The sequence below is a fragment of the Marmota flaviventris genome, chromosome 4, assembly GCF_047511675.1.
Source record: "Marmota flaviventris isolate mMarFla1 chromosome 4, mMarFla1.hap1, whole genome shotgun sequence".
Classification (NCBI taxonomy): Eukaryota; Metazoa; Chordata; class Mammalia; order Rodentia; family Sciuridae; genus Marmota; species Marmota flaviventris.
The window spans coordinates 98,131,535-98,148,263 of record NC_092501.1 but is presented as its reverse complement, the minus strand read 5'-3'; the positions used below and the strand labels follow the sequence as shown (position 1 = coordinate 98,148,263).

The window sequence follows — 16,729 nt, the reverse complement described above, 5'->3', positions numbered from 1 at the left end:
GGAAAGTTATGGGTAGGAAATACTTCTGCGATAACACAGTCGACTCTTTCCCTTTGCTTTACCATACTTTGAGACTTTAATCTTACCATCCATTGTTTCATAGAACTGGGCCCTCTGTCTTCTCCTGTGATTGCATCAAGCAAGCCCAAGTTGCCTAAAGCAGAGGATGCAAGAAAGGAGGGCACACCAGTGTCCCCCGTGGGTATGGAAATCAAGAATGTTTTTAATGAGCCCTTCTGCTGAAAGTGTATATCTCAGCCAATCGGTGGAGGGAAAGTTCTTGGATCAGAAATGGATGACCCCTTTCACTGGACTCTACACAATTGGTGCTCACTGACTTCTAGTACAACTGGAGGAACAGCACAGGTGTTGGGAGTGCAGCGCACTGAAGAACTCCCTTATGTATCAACGAAGATATCTGCCATCACATCCTTCCTCACTGTGCCTCTTTCTGTTGGCATCCATTCGCTTTCCTCTTTGATTTATGGCTATTGAAAAGAGTCTCAGGGTTGGAAACTTCACTGCTTGTGTTGATTCAACCTACGTTTCTGCCCCTGTTTAAGGTGCTACCATGCAGCCTTGTGGTTTTGAGAACCCAAAACCAGGAAATATGCACACAAACCCTAAAGGGCCAAAGGCTACCAAAGTTAATCCCAAAGTGAAGCATGAGTGTCCAGCTCCTTCTTAATATGAGACCAAGGTATGGCTGGTTTTGTCACATGCATGGCTAATTGACTCTATGTCCCTTTTCCTTTTCAGTATCTCAGACGGCTCCTTCCTTGAAGGTAATTGCACCTTGCGCTTCTCTTCCTATGACCTACACATTGCAGTAAATACACAGCATTTATTGGATATCATTTTCCCAAACCCATCCAGCATCCCACTGGATTGAGACATTCTCGTGAAACTACAGACATAGAGATGAAGGGTGCCAGGAAGAAGGATGTCAAGACTATTACATCAGGTACATTTTGCACTAGGAGTTCTTTGCAAAGGCGTCTATGGAAACACCTGAAATGTTGGCATTAAGTGAAAACCTCTGAAAGGCTCCCATTCCTCATTCTTTTGTATCCCCCATTGGAAGGGGAGATTGGATACAGAAAAGGCCAATGTCCACCTGGGCATTCACGTTGGTACAGAATTGCCTTTATCAATGTAAGAAAAATACCATTGAAGGCAACCATTAACTCAGTTGTGTGTAAAACCCAAGATCCACCACTGTATTTAGGGATTTATAATCATGAATGAGGAAGCTTAGGCTAAGGTGCTGCAGAGTTTCCAGATGTGCAGTGGACAGCTAGGCGGTAGTGTCAGGCTCCTGAGAGACGGAGGTCCATATTGGACTTGGACACAAAAATAGATGGTGAGCCAGTGAGACATATGAAGAAGCCACGTAAAAACAATCAGATTGCGTGCTACCGTGACACCCAGCATATTCTTTGATGGCTCACAACCACATTGTGCTCTATGCACGGATTTACTCAGTCAGTGACCTCCTCCTTCTGTGTGCTTTATTCTGCACTCACTTAATATGTTACATCACTATACATTTCCCCTCTCCTCTTTCCTATAGAAAAAGTATTGTATTATTAGGACATAGGCAATAACTTCCTCGCATGGTCTCTGAGGCTGCCCATCCAAAGTTCCTCCTTCACGACATTGATGCCATGGATCCTATTCCTATTCATGCCTGTAATAATCATTTTCAAGGGAGGGAATTGATCCCAGGACCTTGACATGCGAAGCAGTTTCTCTACCACTGAGCCTGAATGCCAGCTCTTCTGATTCATTGAGGAGTTTGGCAATTCCAAGGCTCAGGACATCGCACGCCAAACATGAAGAACACTTTCCTCAGTGTAGGCAGCTGAGCAGGACAGAAACCAGATGGTGAACACAAAAACCTGAATCCTGTTCTCTATTTCATGTCCCTTCTGATTGGATAAGTTTTGTAGACTTGTGAAATGATGTCCCGTTCTAGGGACACAGATTTTTAGTTGAATTCACTTAAAAAGCTCTTTGTTCCCTCACACCGACGACTTCGTGTCCTCTACGTGTCTGCATACCTTCCCCCAGTCCAGGTGTGCATCGATATTTTATTGGGCGGTTGCCTTCTACACATTCGCCACCAATTTGGCACAGGCCCCTCGCATTCGATGTACCCAGGGGATTTGTCATGTGGTTCTCGCTACACTGCACATATGAGGCATGAACCTCGGTGTACCCATGCTGCCTTTATGCAATGATGTTTTATGCACGTGATGCTCCCAGTGTTGTCAAGTAAACTAGAAACCTTTCAGAGTGTAAATTGGGCCTCTCTCAGTGTATGCATCCCTGTCCCCTGTCCTTTCAGTCACTTGACACGACTCCAACTGTATTTGTTTTGAGCCATGCAGATGCCATTGAATCATGGTCTCTTTCTCTCCCTTGCAAATCCCTTCCTTGCTGTCACCATTTCCGACCCATGGCTGCCCCCCATGCTCACTCATTGAGACACTGCTCTGGCCCTACCTGCAGGAACACCACCACATCTGAAGTCTTTTATCCACACTAGCACTTACCAGGAGCTCAGTCAACTATCAGGTCAAGTAAATCAAGACTCTTGGCAATGGTGACTGATACCATTGACTGAGGATGGGACCCATAATGTTGTTCCCTGCAATCCAGAAATCATGATGATCCAGAACTAAGGGAATCATCCAGTGGAAAAACAAGTAAATTGCTAGCCAAAGAGCAATGCAAGAAACACCAATCTGTGTACCTAGGAAATTTATGTCAGGCTCATCCAATGGTTTTCCTAATACCTAGCGTAAGATCCCAAGGGAGGAAATCCGGTGGCAGAATGTTTGCCAAGCATGCCAAAGTCCATGGGTTCCATTCCAGGATCACTCACTCACACACGGTAGCAATGTAAGTACTAAAATCAGCATTCAGCTGAAAGTGAAGCTGCACGTAAATGCATGTGTGGGAAAAGAGAAGTGAATTACTGTTAGACCTATGTATTTCCATTAGGACACAGCATCACTGTTCAGGATGTTCTAATTCATTTATGGAAATCTGCATATTTGTCAGCAGAACCACATTTCAATGTGAAGGCAGAGGAAGCGGGCACAACCCTTGGTGGTTCCAAGAAGCGGAAGCCAAAGGTATGTAAACATGTCCATTTCCCTTCCTGGCTACCCAACATTTGCCTTGCTCTACTAATGGACAGTAGGCCCCATGAAATGACCTCTCTGACTATTCTCATCAAGCCGAGATCATCACTGAATCCTTAGGTCTAAAAACACTTGGAAAGTTTAAGAACGTGCAAACCATTTCAGAATTCATGGTACCTTATTGAACTAGTTGCTCCTTAGGTCTGAGGCCTAAAATTGCTTGGTGTTTTCTGCTTCCATTTGGATAACCTCCTTAAATGATCAATGACTTCTGATCAAATATTAGACTGATGTAACAGCTGGTTATTATGATGAACTAATGAAAAACACCAATGGCCACCGAATGGACTCATGTTCAAGGGTGGTCCCTACTTGTGGCCCAAAAGGTTAGGATTATACCACTAGCCTCTAATCAAGGGCCATGGATTTCAATAGGCCTTGTCTTCAGTGTCTATTCCCCATTAGAGAACTGGGTCAATTCTGGAACACAGCTTCCTGAGCATTCAGGCAAGAGAGCCATGAGAAAATGAGGGAAGGGGCAAGAATAGGAAAGGAAGATGTTAAAATATTACTGTTGGCACAAGAATAGGATCTTGTATCTCGAAGATCCAAGAAACTCCCCCAAAGGACTGCAGAAGTAATAAACAAATTGACAAAAGGAGCAGGATAGAAAATGAATATTTAAAAAGAAATCAAGAAAGAAAAGAACAGAAAGAAACCTGTGCTTTCCCATAGAACCACAGTGAATGTTCGGAGTATGCAATCAGGAAAGCCATTTTCATTCCCATGATATTCTGAGTTGCCCTGCTACATTCTTCCGAAATCTTTTTGTGCCTGTCTCCTGGCATATTCAATTTTCATGTACCAGGGGGTCTTGAAAATGTGTACTCAAAATCAATTTTATGCCTTGGTACCCTTTTCTGTCACTGTTTTCTTTTTGACTAAAAAGTGCTGCCTACACAACCACATCATTAAGCCCAAGTTAGGTAAATGCAAAATGGAGAAACCTTTCTCTCCCTAATTTTATCATCATATGAGATGAATGGGTCTTCCTCTCAGTAAAAATTTCCCCAAACGTTACTTAGATTGCAAAAGTTTTTGTTCAGCTAAGGAGGCCCAGGTAACGCTGTTCTGTTTCCCTTCAGCATAGCATAATTCCAATTGTCTTACAAACCTACGTGATTCTATCACAAATGTCCTGTCATCAGAATGTTGCCAGTGTGTAATGCTGGCTGATATCCGAATTTGTCAGAATGTGTTCCAGTATATTTTAAATATCATTCTCTCCTTTATGCTAGAAAACGTTGAGTCGGGTTAGGTGTTACAGGAGTAGTATGTCTGCGCAGTTTCGCGCATCAGATAGTATGTTTTGGGAGAATGTGTTTCTTCTGTGGTGGCGTTCTCCTTTCAGAGTCAGTAGCCATGTGAAGATGAAAGTTGGTCTTCATGGGGGAGGATATATGGAGATCTCTTTTCAATCATTCAATTTTGGAAGATTAGACTTGTCTAGTTTGTTAATCCTTACTGACGTGCACAGCCCAAGTGACATGTCTGCTTTAAAATGCTGATTCAGAATCGGTTATTGATATTAATTTTAAATGCTATCAATTTTCATATTAATTTTACCAGAGAGTCTCTGAGATTTGCTCAGGAGAGAGCGTGGATGGTTCCTCTGAAGATACGATTGAAAAGGAAGCACATACTCTGGAAGGTAAGAGCCTTTATATTTTTCATATAAAAAATTACAGTGGACAGCCTATTTAGTTCAATCCTAAGCAGCAGTCTATTTGAATAGTGGAAGACAGGAATCTACTGAGTAGTGGAAAGTAACAATGGGTACATCTCCTGCCTTTTGAGGGACAGGTAACATCCAGAGTGTCATGAGGTGATTGGAACCAATGATCCAAAACCTGAGCAGACTAAGGTTGGGAAACACTGGAGGGGACAGTAGAAGGTGGATTGAAGAAGGAGCAAAACAGAGTACAGGGAGTCAATGGAGAGAAAAGAATCAAGCAGATGTGCACCGTGAAGGCGGGAAACTCAGATGACTGGCTAAGAGAGAAAAAGAGAGAGAGAGGGAGAGAAGCATATTAGAGATGCCAGAAAGCCTTGTGAGCTTCAGGAACAAACTTGGCATGAGATGTAGTGCCCGTTGTTCCAATCTTCCTATCTTCCTCCTGGTGAGAAAGGCGTTCAGGAACTCAGTCCCAGGTCATGCAGAGCTACCTTGATGGACCACCTGTAAACTGACATGTTCCCACAGCCACAAACAGAATTGAACATCCTAAGAAACACTGGTATTCTTTGGAGCACCCTCGTGGACTTGGGAAGTGTAGGGTTGGTTATGGATTGATCACCAAGGTGCCAGCCTGACCGAAGATCCACTGGAAAAATTGACTCCTTATACATCTTTGGTTTGGGGGACCTGGTAGAGAGGAGACTGTGGCTCGATTCCTAATAGGCAGTTGAAGTTGAAGAATTTAGGGTTGGACTCCCACAGACTGCATCTCTCCACTCCCGTGGGTCATCTGTTGGGGACCAGGTTCAAGATACGCATTGCAATTCGGCAGGTCTTGAATTCTGCATCTGTAATGGGTTCTAAGGTGATTCCAATGCTCCTGGCCCTCAGAGCACATTCTGAGGAGTCAGGGAATGGGCTTCTCCTTAATGTAGCCTCAGTGAAGAGCCATGGGGAGATAGCTGAGGACCAAAGGAGACGAATGGAAGGCCAAGGTTTTGCTTTCATCTCTGAGCATGGCTCTTGACAAGGGGGAAGGTCCTTGTAAGGTTATTTGAGAAAAGGGTGAGTGGGAGAAATCCATACAAAGGCAATCAAGTGGACAATCAAGATGGAGACCACCGTAGTCGAGGTTCTTTCTGAAAAGCAGAAGGGTAAGGGAAAGGAGGAAGGCAAACAAGAAGTTAGCTAGGTACATTTGGAGACTGTGATGAGGAAGCATGGAATGCATCTCAGCTGTCTTCCAATGAAAACTGGGGGTACACTCTGTCCGTAGATTATTCAAAGTAGAGGAGAATGGTATATGGAGTCAAACTTGAGCAAGTCATTTCCCTGTGCCGCACTTGCAGGCCTGGAGCCTGCATTTTGCAGTGATGTCAATGGTTCCGAGGGGATCTCTATGTTTGTAGAAGCACTGGCTTTTTTCAAAAAGACAGCTCTCATCTCCTTCCCTATTCTGGGAGGGGGACATAGTGCGATGGAATCCAGAGCTCTTAGCAAGCTACAAATGTGCTCTAGTGCTGAGTGACACCTGACCCTATTCAGAGCTCATTTTGTGAGAGAGTCATTTCATGGAAATCCTTGAAAGATGACCAAGATATAGGAAAGCAGACTCGGTGGGAACAGAAGACTTTGTAGAGCTCATACTTTTGAGTATCCAAAGACTTATTTTTCATGGGCCTTCCCAGAAGTTTTAAGTATGGAAAGTTATGGGTAGAAAATACTTCTGCGATAACACAGTCGACTCTTTCCCTTTGCTTTACCATAGTTTGAGACTTTAATCTTACCATCCATTGTTTCATAGAACTGGGCCCTCTGTCTTCTCCTGTGATTGCATCAAGCAAGCCCAAGTTGCCTAAAGCAGAGGATGCAAGAAAGGAGGGCACACCAGTGTCCCCCGTGGGTATGGAAATCAAGAATGTTTTCAATGAGCCCTTCTGCTGAAAGTGTATATCTCAGCCAATCGGTGGAGGGAAAGTTCTTGGATCAGAAATGGATGACCCCTTTCACTGGACTCTACACAATTGGTGCTCACTGACTTCTAGTACAACTGGAGGAACAGCACAGGTGTTGGGAGTGCAGCGCACTGAAGAACTCCCTTAAGTATCAACGAAGATATCTGCCATCACATCCTTCCTCACTGTGCCTCTTTCTGTTGGCATCCATTCGCTTTCCTCTTTGATTTATGGTTATTGAAAAGAGTCTCAGGGTTGGAAACTTCACTGCTTGTGTTGATTCAACCTACGTTTCTGCCCCTGTTTAAGGTGCTACCATGCAGCCTTGTGGTTTTGAGAACCCAAAACCAGGAAATATGCACACAAACCCTAAAGGGCCAAAGGCTACCAAAGTTAATCCCAAAGTGAAGCATGAGTGTCCAGCTCCTTCTTAATATGAGACCAAGGTATGGCTGGTTTTGTCACATGCATGGCTAATTGACTCTATGTCCCTTTTCCTTTTCAGTATCTCAGACGGCTCCTTCCTTGAAGGTAATTGCACCTTGCGCTTCTCTTCCTATGACCTACATATTGCAGTAAATACACAGCATTTATTGGATATCATTTTCCCAAACCCATCCAGCATCCCACTGGATTGAGACATTCTCGTGAAACTACAGACATAGAGATGAAGGGTGCCAGGAAGAAGGATGTCAAGACTATTACATCAGGTACATTTTGCACTAGGAGTTCTTTGCAAAGGCGTCTATGGAAACACCTGAAATGTTGGCATTAAGTGAAAACCTCTGAAAGGCTCCCATTCCTCATTCTTTTGTATCCCCCATTGGAAGGGGAGATTGGATACAGAAAAGGCCAATGTCAACCTGGGCATTCACGTTGGTACAGAATTGCCTTTATCAATGTAAGAAAAATACCATTGAAGGCAACCATTAACTCAGTTGTGTGTAAAACCCAAGATCCACCACTGTATTTAGGGATTTATAATCATGAATGAGGAAGCTTAGGCTAAGGTGCTGCAGAGTTTCCAGATGTGCAGTGGACAGCTAGGCGGTAGTGTCAGGCTCCTGAGAGATGGAGGTCCATATTGGACTTGGACACAAAAATAGATGGTGAGCCAGTGAGACATATGAAGAAGCCACGTAAAAACAATCAGATTGCGTGCTACCGTGACACCCAGCATATTCTTTGATGGCTCACAACCACATTGTGCTCTATGCACGGATTTACTCAGTCAGTGACCTCCTCCTTCTGTGTGCTTTATTCTGCACTCACTTAATATGTTACATCACTATACATTTCCCCTCTCCTCTTTCCTATAGAAAAAGTATTGTATTATTAGGACATAGGCAATAACTTCCTCGCATGGTCTCTGAGGCTGCCCATCCAAAGTTCCTCCTTCACGACATTGATGCCATGGATCCTATTCCTATTCATGCCTGTAATAATCATTTTCAAGGGAGGGAATTGAACCCAGGACCTTGACATGCGAAGCAGTTTCTCTACCACTGAGCCTGAATGCCAGCTCTTCTGATTCATTGAGGAGTTTGGCAATTCCAAGGCTCAGGACATCGCACGCCAAACATGAAGAACACTTTCCTCAGTGTAGGCAGCTGAGCAGGACAGAAACCAGATGGTGAACACAAAAACCTGAATCCTGTTCTCTATTTCATGTCCCTTCTGATTGGATAAGTTTTGTAGACTTGTGAAATGATGTCCCGTTCTAGGGACACAGATTTTTAGTTGAATTCACTTAAAAAGCTCTTTGTTCCCTCACACCGACGACTTTGTGTCCTCTACGTGTCTGCATACCTTCCCCCAGTCCAGGTGTGCATCGATATTTTATTGGGCGGTTGCCTTCTACACATTCGCCACCAATTTGGCACAGGCCCCTCGCATTCGATGTACCCAGGGGATTTGTCATGTGGTTCTCGCTACACTGCACATATGAGGCATGAACCTCGGTGTACCCATGCTGCCTTTATGCAATGATGTTTTATGCACGTGATGCTCCCAGTGTTGTCAAGTAAACTAGAAACCTTTCAGAGTGTAAATTGGGCCTCTCTCAGTGTATGCATCACTGTCCCCTGTCCTTTCAGTCACTTGACACGACTCCAACTGTATTTGTTTTGAGCCATGCAGATGCCATTGAATCATGGTCTCTTTCTCTCCCTTGCAAATCCCTTCCTTGCTGTCACCATTTCCGACCCATGGCTGCCCCCCATGCTCACTCATTGAGACACTGCTCTGGCCCTACCTGCAGGAACACCACCACATCTGAAGTCTTTTATCCACACTAGCACTTACCAGGAGCTCAGTCAACTATCAGGTCAAGTAAATCAAGACTCTTGGCAATGGTGACTGATACCATTGACTGAGGATGGGACCCATAATGTTGTTCCCTGCAATCCAGAAATCATGATGATCCAGAACTAAGGGAATCATCCAGTGGAAAAACAAGTAAATTGCTAGCCAAAGAGCAATGCAAGAAACACCAATCTGTGTACCTAGGAAATTTATGTCAGGTTCATCCAATGGTTTTCCTAATACCTAGCGTAAGATCCCAAGGGAGGAAATCCGGTGACAGAATGTTTGCCAAGCATGCCAAAGTCCATGGGTTCCATTGCAGGATCACTCACTCACACACGGTAGCAATGTAAGTACTAAAATCAGCATTCAGCTGAAAGTGATGCTGCACGTAAATGCATGTGTGGGAAAAGAGAAGTGAATTACTGTTAGACCTATGTATTTCCATTAGGACACAGCATCACTGTTCAGGATGTTCTAATTCATTTATGTAAATCTGCATATTTGTCAGCAGAACCACATTTCAATGTGAAGGCAGAGGAAGCGGGCACAACCCTTGGTGGTTCCAAGAAGCGGAAGCCAAAGGTATGTAAACATGTCCATTTCCCTTCCTGGCTACCCAACATTTGCCTTGCTCTACTAATGGACAGTAGGCCCCATGAAATGACCTCTCTGACTATTCTCATCAAGCCGAGATCATCACTGAATCCTTAGGTCTAAAAACACTTGGAAAGTTTAAGAACGTGCAAACCATTTCAGAATTCATGGTACCTTATTGAACTAGTTGCTCCTTAGGTCTGAGGCCTAAAATTGCTTGGTGTTTTCTGCTTCCATTTGGATAACCTCCTTAAATGATCAATGACTTCTGATCAAATATTAGACTGATGTAACAGCTGGTTATTATGATGAACTAATGAAAAACACCAATGGCCACCGAATGGACTCATGTTCAAGTGTGGTCCCTACTTGTGGCCCAAAAGGTTAGGATTATACCACTAGCCTCTAACCAAGGGCCATGGATTTCAAGAGGCCTTGTCTTCAGTGTCTATACCCCATTAGAGAACTGGGTCAATTCTGGAACACAGCTTCCTGAGCATTCAGGCAAGAGAGCCATGAGAAAATGGGGGAAGGGGCAAGAATAGGAAAGGAAGATGTTAAAATATTACTGTTGGCACAAGAATAGGATCTTGTATCTCGAAGATCCAAGAAACTCCCCCAAAGGACTGCAGAAGTAATAAACAAATTGACAAAAGGAGCAGGATAGAAAATGAATATTTAAAAATAAAGAAAGAAATAAAGAGAAAGAAAGAAAGAAAGAAAGAAGGAAATAAAGAAAGAATGAAAGAAAAGAAAAGAAAGAAAAGAAAAGAAACCTGTGCTTTCCCATAGAACCACAGTGAATGTTCGGACTATGCAATCAGGAAAGCCATTTTCATTCCCATGATATTCTGAGTTGCCCTGCTACATTCTTCCGAACTCTTTTTGTGCCTGTCTCCTGGCATATTCAATTTTCATGTACCAGGGCGTCTTGAAAATGTGTACTCAAAATCAATTTTATGCCTTGGTACCCTTTTCTGTCACTGTTTTCTTTTTGACTAAAAAGTGCTGCCTACACAACCACATCATTAAGCCCAAGTTAGGTAAATGCAAAATGGAGAAACCTTTCTCTCCCTAATTTTATCATCATATGAGATGGATGGGTCTTCCTCTCAGTAAAAATTTCCCCAAAGGTGATTTAGATTGCAAAAATTTTTGTTCAGCTAAGGAGGCCCAGGTAACAGTCTTCTGTTTCCCTTCAGCATAGCATAATTCCAATTGTCTTACAAACCTATGTGATTCTATCACAAATGTCCTGTCATCAGAATGTTGCCAGTGTGTAATGCTGGCTGATATCCGAATTTGTCAGAATGTGTTCCAGTATATTTTAAATATCATTCTCTCCTTTATGCTAGAAAACATTGAGTCGGGTTAGGTGTTACAGGAGTAGTATGTCTGCGCAGTTTCGCGCATCAGATAGTATGTTTTGGGAGAATGTGTTTCTTCTGTGGTGGCGTTCTCCTTTCAGAGTCAGTAGCCATGTGAAGATGAAAGTTGGTCTTCATGGGGGAGGATATATGGAGATCTCTTTTCAATCGTTCAATTTTGGAAGATTAGACTTGTCTAGTTTGTTAATCCTTACTGACGTGCACAGCCCAAGTGACATGTCTGCTTTAAAATGCTGATTCAGAATCGGTTATTGATATTAATTTTAAATGCTATCAATTTTCATATTAATTTTACCAGAGAGTCTCTGAGATTTGCTCAGGAGAGAGCTTGGATTGTTCCTCTGAGGATACGATTGAAATGGAAGCACATACTCTGGAAGGTAAGAGCCTTTATATTTTTCATATAAAAAATTACAGTGGACAGCATATTTATTTCAATCCTAAGCAGCAGTCTATTTGAATAGTGGAAGACAGGAATCTACTGAGTAGTGGAAGGTAACAATGGGTACATCTCCTGCCTTTTGAGGGACAGGTAACATCCAGAGTGTCATGAGGTGATTGGAACCAATGATTCAAAACCTGAGCAGACTAAGGTTGGGAAACACTGGAGGGGACAGTAGAAGGTGGATTAAAGAAGGAGCAAAACAGAGTACCGGGAGTCAATGGAGAGAAAAGAAGCAAGCAGGTGTGCACCGTGAAGGGGGGATACTCAGATGACTGGCTACAGAGAGAGAAAGAGAGAGAGAGGGAGAGAAGCATATTAGAGATGCCAGAAAGCCTTGTGAGCTTCAGGGACCAAACTTGGCATTAGATGTAGTGCCAGTTATTCCAATCTTCCTGTCTTCCTCCTGGTGAGAAAGGCGTTTAGGAACTCAGTCCCAGGTCATGCAGAGCTACCTTGATGGACCACCGGTAAACTGACATGTTCCCACAGCCACAAACACAATTGAACATCCTAAGAAACGCTGGTATTCTTTGGAGCACCCTCGTGGACTTGGGAAGTGTAGGGTTGGTTATGGATTGATCACCAAGGTGCCAGCCTGACCGAAGATCCACTGGAAAAATTGACTCCTTGTACATCTTTGGTTTGGGGGACCTGGTAGAGTGGAGACTGTGGCTCGATTCCTAATAGGCAGTTGAAGTTGAAGAATTTAGGGTTGGACTCCCACAGACTGCATCTCTCCACTCCCGTGGGTCATCTGTTGGGGACCAGGTTCAAGATACGCATTGCAATTCGGCAGGTCTTGAATTCTGCATCTGTAATGGGTTCTAAGGTGATTCCAATGCTCCTGGCCCTCGAGCACATTCTGAGGAGTCAGGGAATGGGCTTCTCCTTAATGTAGCCTCAGTGAAGAGCCATGGGGAGATAGCTGAGGACCAAAGGAGACGAATGGAAGGCCAAGGTTTTGCTTTCATCTCTGAGCATGGCTCTTGACAAGGGGGAAGGTCCTTGTAAGGTTATTTGAGAAAAGGGGGAGTGGGAGAAATCCATACAAAGGCAATCAAGTGGACAATCAAGATGGAGACCACCGTAGTCGAGGTTCTTTCTGAAAAGCACAAGGGTAAGGGAAAGGAGGAAGGCAAGCATGAAGTTAGCTAGGTCCATTTGGAGACGGTGATGAGGAAGCAGGGAATGCATCTCAGCTGTCTTCCAATGAAAACTGGGGGTACACTCTGTCCGTAGATTATTCAAAGTAGAGGAGAATGGTATATGGAGTCAAACTTGAGCAAGTCATTTCCCTGTGCCGCACTTGCAGGCCTGGAGCCTGCATTTTGCAGTGATGTCAATGGTTCCGAGGGGATCTCTATGTTTGTAGAAGCACTGGCTTTTTTCAAAAAGACAGCTCTCATCTCCTTCCCTATTCTGGGAGGGGGACATAGTGCGATGGAATCCAGAGCTCTTAGCAAGCTACAAATGTGCTCTAGTGCTGAGTGACACCTGACCCTATTCAGAGCTCATTTTGTGAGAGAGTCATTTCATGGAAATCCTTGAAAGATGACCAAGATATAGGAAAGCAGACTCGGTGGGAACAGAAGACTTTGTAGAGCTCATACTTTTGAGTATCCAAAGACTTATTTTTCATGGGCCTTCCCAGAAGTTTTAAGTATGGAAAGTTATGGGTAGGAAATACTTCTGCGATAACACAGTCGACTCTTTCCCTTTGCTTTACCATACTTTGAGACTTTAATCTTACCATCCATTGTTTCATAGAACTGGGCCCTCTGTCTTCTCCTGTGATTGCATCAAGCAAGCCCAAGTTGCCTAAAGCAGAGGATGCAAGAAAGGAGGGCACACCAGTGTCCCCCGTGGGTATGGAAATCAAGAATGTTTTTAATGAGCCCTTCTGCTGAAAGTGTATATCTCAGCCAATCGGTGGAGGGAAAGTTCTTGGATCAGAAATGGATGACCCCTTTCACTGGACTCTACACAATTGGTGCTCACTGACTTCTAGTACAACTGGAGGAACAGCACAGGTGTTGGGAGTGCAGCGCACTGAAGAACTCCCTTATGTATCAACGAAGATATCTGCCATCACATCCTTCCTCACTGTGCCTCTTTCTGTTGGCATCCATTCGCTTTCCTCTTTGATTTATGGCTATTGAAAAGAGTCTCAGGGTTGGAAACTTCACTGCTTGTGTTGATTCAACCTACGTTTCTGCCCCTGTTTAAGGTGCTACCATGCAGCCTTGTGGTTTTGAGAACCCAAAACCAGGAAATATGCACACAAACCCTAAAGGGCCAAAGGCTACCAAAGTTAATCCCAAAGTGAAGCATGAGTGTCCAGCTCCTTCTTAATATGAGACCAAGGTATGGCTGGTTTTGTCACATGCATGGCTAATTGACTCTATGTCCCTTTTCCTTTTCAGTATCTCAGACGGCTCCTTCCTTGAAGGTAATTGCACCTTGCGCTTCTCTTCCTATGACCTACACATTGCAGTAAATACACAGCATTTATTGGATATCATTTTCCCAAACCCATCCAGCATCCCACTGGATTGAGACATTCTCGTGAAACTACAGACATAGAGATGAAGGGTGCCAGGAAGAAGGATGTCAAGACTATTACATCAGGTACATTTTGCACTAGGAGTTCTTTGCAAAGGCGTCTATGGAAACACCTGAAATGTTGGCATTAAGTGAAAACCTCTGAAAGGCTCCCATTCCTCATTCTTTTGTATCCCCCACTGGAAGGGGAGATTGGATACAGAAAAGGCCAATGTCAACCTGGGCATTCACGTTGGTACAGAATTGCCTTTATCAATGTAAGAAAAATACCATTGAAGGCAACCATTAACTCAGTTGTGTGTAAAACCCAAGATCCACCACTGTATTTAGGGATTTATAATCATGAATGAGGAAGCTTAGGCTAAGGTGCTGCAGAGTTTCCAGATGTGCAGTGGACAGCTAGGCGGTAGTGTCAGGCTCCTGAGAGACGGAGGTCCATATTGGACTTGGACACAAAAATAGATGGTGAGCCAGTGAGACATATGAAGAAGCCACGTAAAAACAATCAGATTGCGTGCTACCGTGACACCCAGCATATTCTTTGATGGCTCACAACCACATTGTGCTCTATGCACGGATTTACTCAGTCAGTGACCTCCTCCTTCTGTGTGCTTTATTCTGCACTCACTTAATATGTTACATCACTATACATTTCCCCTCTCCTCTTTCCTATAGAAAAAGTATTGTATTATTAGGACATAGGCAATAACTTCCTCGCATGGTCTCTGAGGCTGCCCATCCAAAGTTCCTCCTTCACGACATTGATGCCATGGATCCTATTCCTATTCATGCCTGTAATAATCATTTTCAAGGGAGGGAATTGAACCCAGGACCTTGACATGTGAAGCAGTTTCTCTACCACTGAGCCTGAATGCCAGCTCTTCTGATTCATTGAGGAGTTTGGCAATTCCAAGGCTCAGGACATCGCACGCCAAACATGAAGAACACTTTCCTCAGTGTAGGCAGCTGAGCAGGACAGAAACCAGATGGTGAACACAAAAACCTGAATCCTGTTCTCTATTTCATGTCCCTTCTGATTGGATAAGTTTTGTAGACTTGTGAAATGATGTCCCGTTCTAGGGACACAGATTTTTAGTTGAATTCACTTAAAAAGCTCTTTGTTCCCTCACACCGACGACTTCGTGTCCTCTACGTGTCTGCATACATACCTTCCCCCAGTCCAGGTGTGCATCGATATTTTATTGGGCGGTTGCCTTCTACACATTCGCCACCAATTTGGCACAGGCTCCTCGCATTCGATGTACCCAGGGGATTTGTCATGTGGTTCTCGCTACACTGCACATATGAGGCATGAACCTCGGTGTACCCATGCTGCCTTTATGCAATGATGTTTTATGCACGTGATGCTCCCAGTGTTGTCAAGTAAACTAGAAACCTTTCAGAGTGTAAATTGGGCCTCTCTCAGTGTATGCATCCCTGTCCCCTGTCCTTTCAGTCACTTGACACGACTCCAACTGTATTTGTTTTGAGCCATGCAGATGCCATTGAATCATGGTCTCTTTCTCTCCCTTGCAAATCCCTTCCTTGCTGTCACCATTTCCGACCCATGGCTGCCCCCCATGCTCACTCATTGAGACACTGCTCTGGCCCTACCTGCAGGAACACCACCACATCTGAAGTCTTTTATCCACACTAGCACTTACCAGGAGCTCAGTCAACTATCAGGTCAAGTAAATCAAGACTCTTGGCAATGGTGACTGATACCATTGACTGAGGATGGGACCCATAATGTTGTTCCCTGCAATCCAGAAATCATGATGATCCAGAACTAAGGGAATCATCCAGTGGAAAAACAAGTAAATTGCTAGCCAAAGAGCAATGCAAGAAACACCAATCTGTGTACCTAGGAAATTTATGTCAGGTTCATCCAATGGTTTTCCTAATACCTAGCGTAAGATCCCAAGGGAGGAAATCCGGTGGCAGAATGTTTGCCAAGCATGCCAAAGTCCATGGGTTCCATTCCAGGATCACTCACTCACACACGGTAGCAATGTAAGTACTAAAATCAGCATTCAGCTGAAAGTGAAGCTGCACGTAAATGCATGTGTGGGAAAAGAGAAGTGAATTACTGTTAGACCTATGTATTTCCATTAGGACACAGCATCACTGTTCAGGATGTTCTAATTCATTTATGTAAATCTGCATATTTGTCAGCAGAACCACATTTCAATGTGAAGGCAGAGGAAGCGGGCACAACCCTTGGTGGTTCCAAGAAGCGGAAGCCAAAGGTATGTAAACATGTCCATTTCCCTTCCTGGCTACCCAACATTTGCCTTGCTCTACTAATGGACAGTAGGCCCCATGAAATGACCTCTCTGACTATTCTCATCAAGCCGAGATCATCACTGAATCCTTAGGTCTAAAAACACTTGGAAAGTTTAAGAACGTGCAAACCATTTCAGAATTCATGGTACCTTATTGAACTAGTTGCTCCTTAGGTCTGAGGCCTAAAATTGCTTGGTGTTTTCTGCTTCCATTTGGATAACCTCCTTAAATGATCAATGACTTCTGATCAAATATTAGACTGATGTAACAGCTGGTTATTATGATGAACTAATGAAAAACAC

At 43.8% G+C, this 16,729-nt stretch overlaps 1 protein-coding gene across 1 annotated transcript; it reads left to right on the top strand.

The window, feature by feature from the left end:
- Positions 1–921: 921 nt before the first annotated feature.
- On the top strand, positions 922–16,646 carry LOC139705509 (uncharacterized). The gene is made up of 10 exons (XM_071611738.1): positions 922–964; positions 3,010–3,143; positions 4,782–4,863; positions 6,695–6,793; positions 7,351–7,376; positions 7,468–7,555; positions 9,661–9,734; positions 11,433–11,514; positions 13,347–14,207; positions 16,320–16,646. Exons 1-9 carry the CDS (start codon positions 922–924, stop codon positions 13,484–13,486), a joined length of 768 nt encoding a protein of 255 aa, XP_071467839.1. The 3' UTR covers positions 13,487–14,207; positions 16,320–16,646.
- The last annotated feature ends 83 nt before the right edge of the window (positions 16,647–16,729 follow it).

Excerpts from the sequence above, each read along its gene's own strand:
- LOC139705509 (XM_071611738.1), top strand. The coding sequence starts at position 922 with ATGAAGGGTGCCAGGAAGAAGGATGTCAAGACTATTACATCAG. Across the intron at positions 7,377-7,467 it reads AGACGGCTCCTTCCTTGAAG|CATCCCACTGGATTGAGACA; the intron begins GTAATTGCACCT and ends AAACCCATCCAG. Across the intron at positions 7,556-9,660 it reads TGTCAAGACTATTACATCAG|CAGAACCACATTTCAATGTG; the intron begins GTACATTTTGCA and ends CATATTTGTCAG.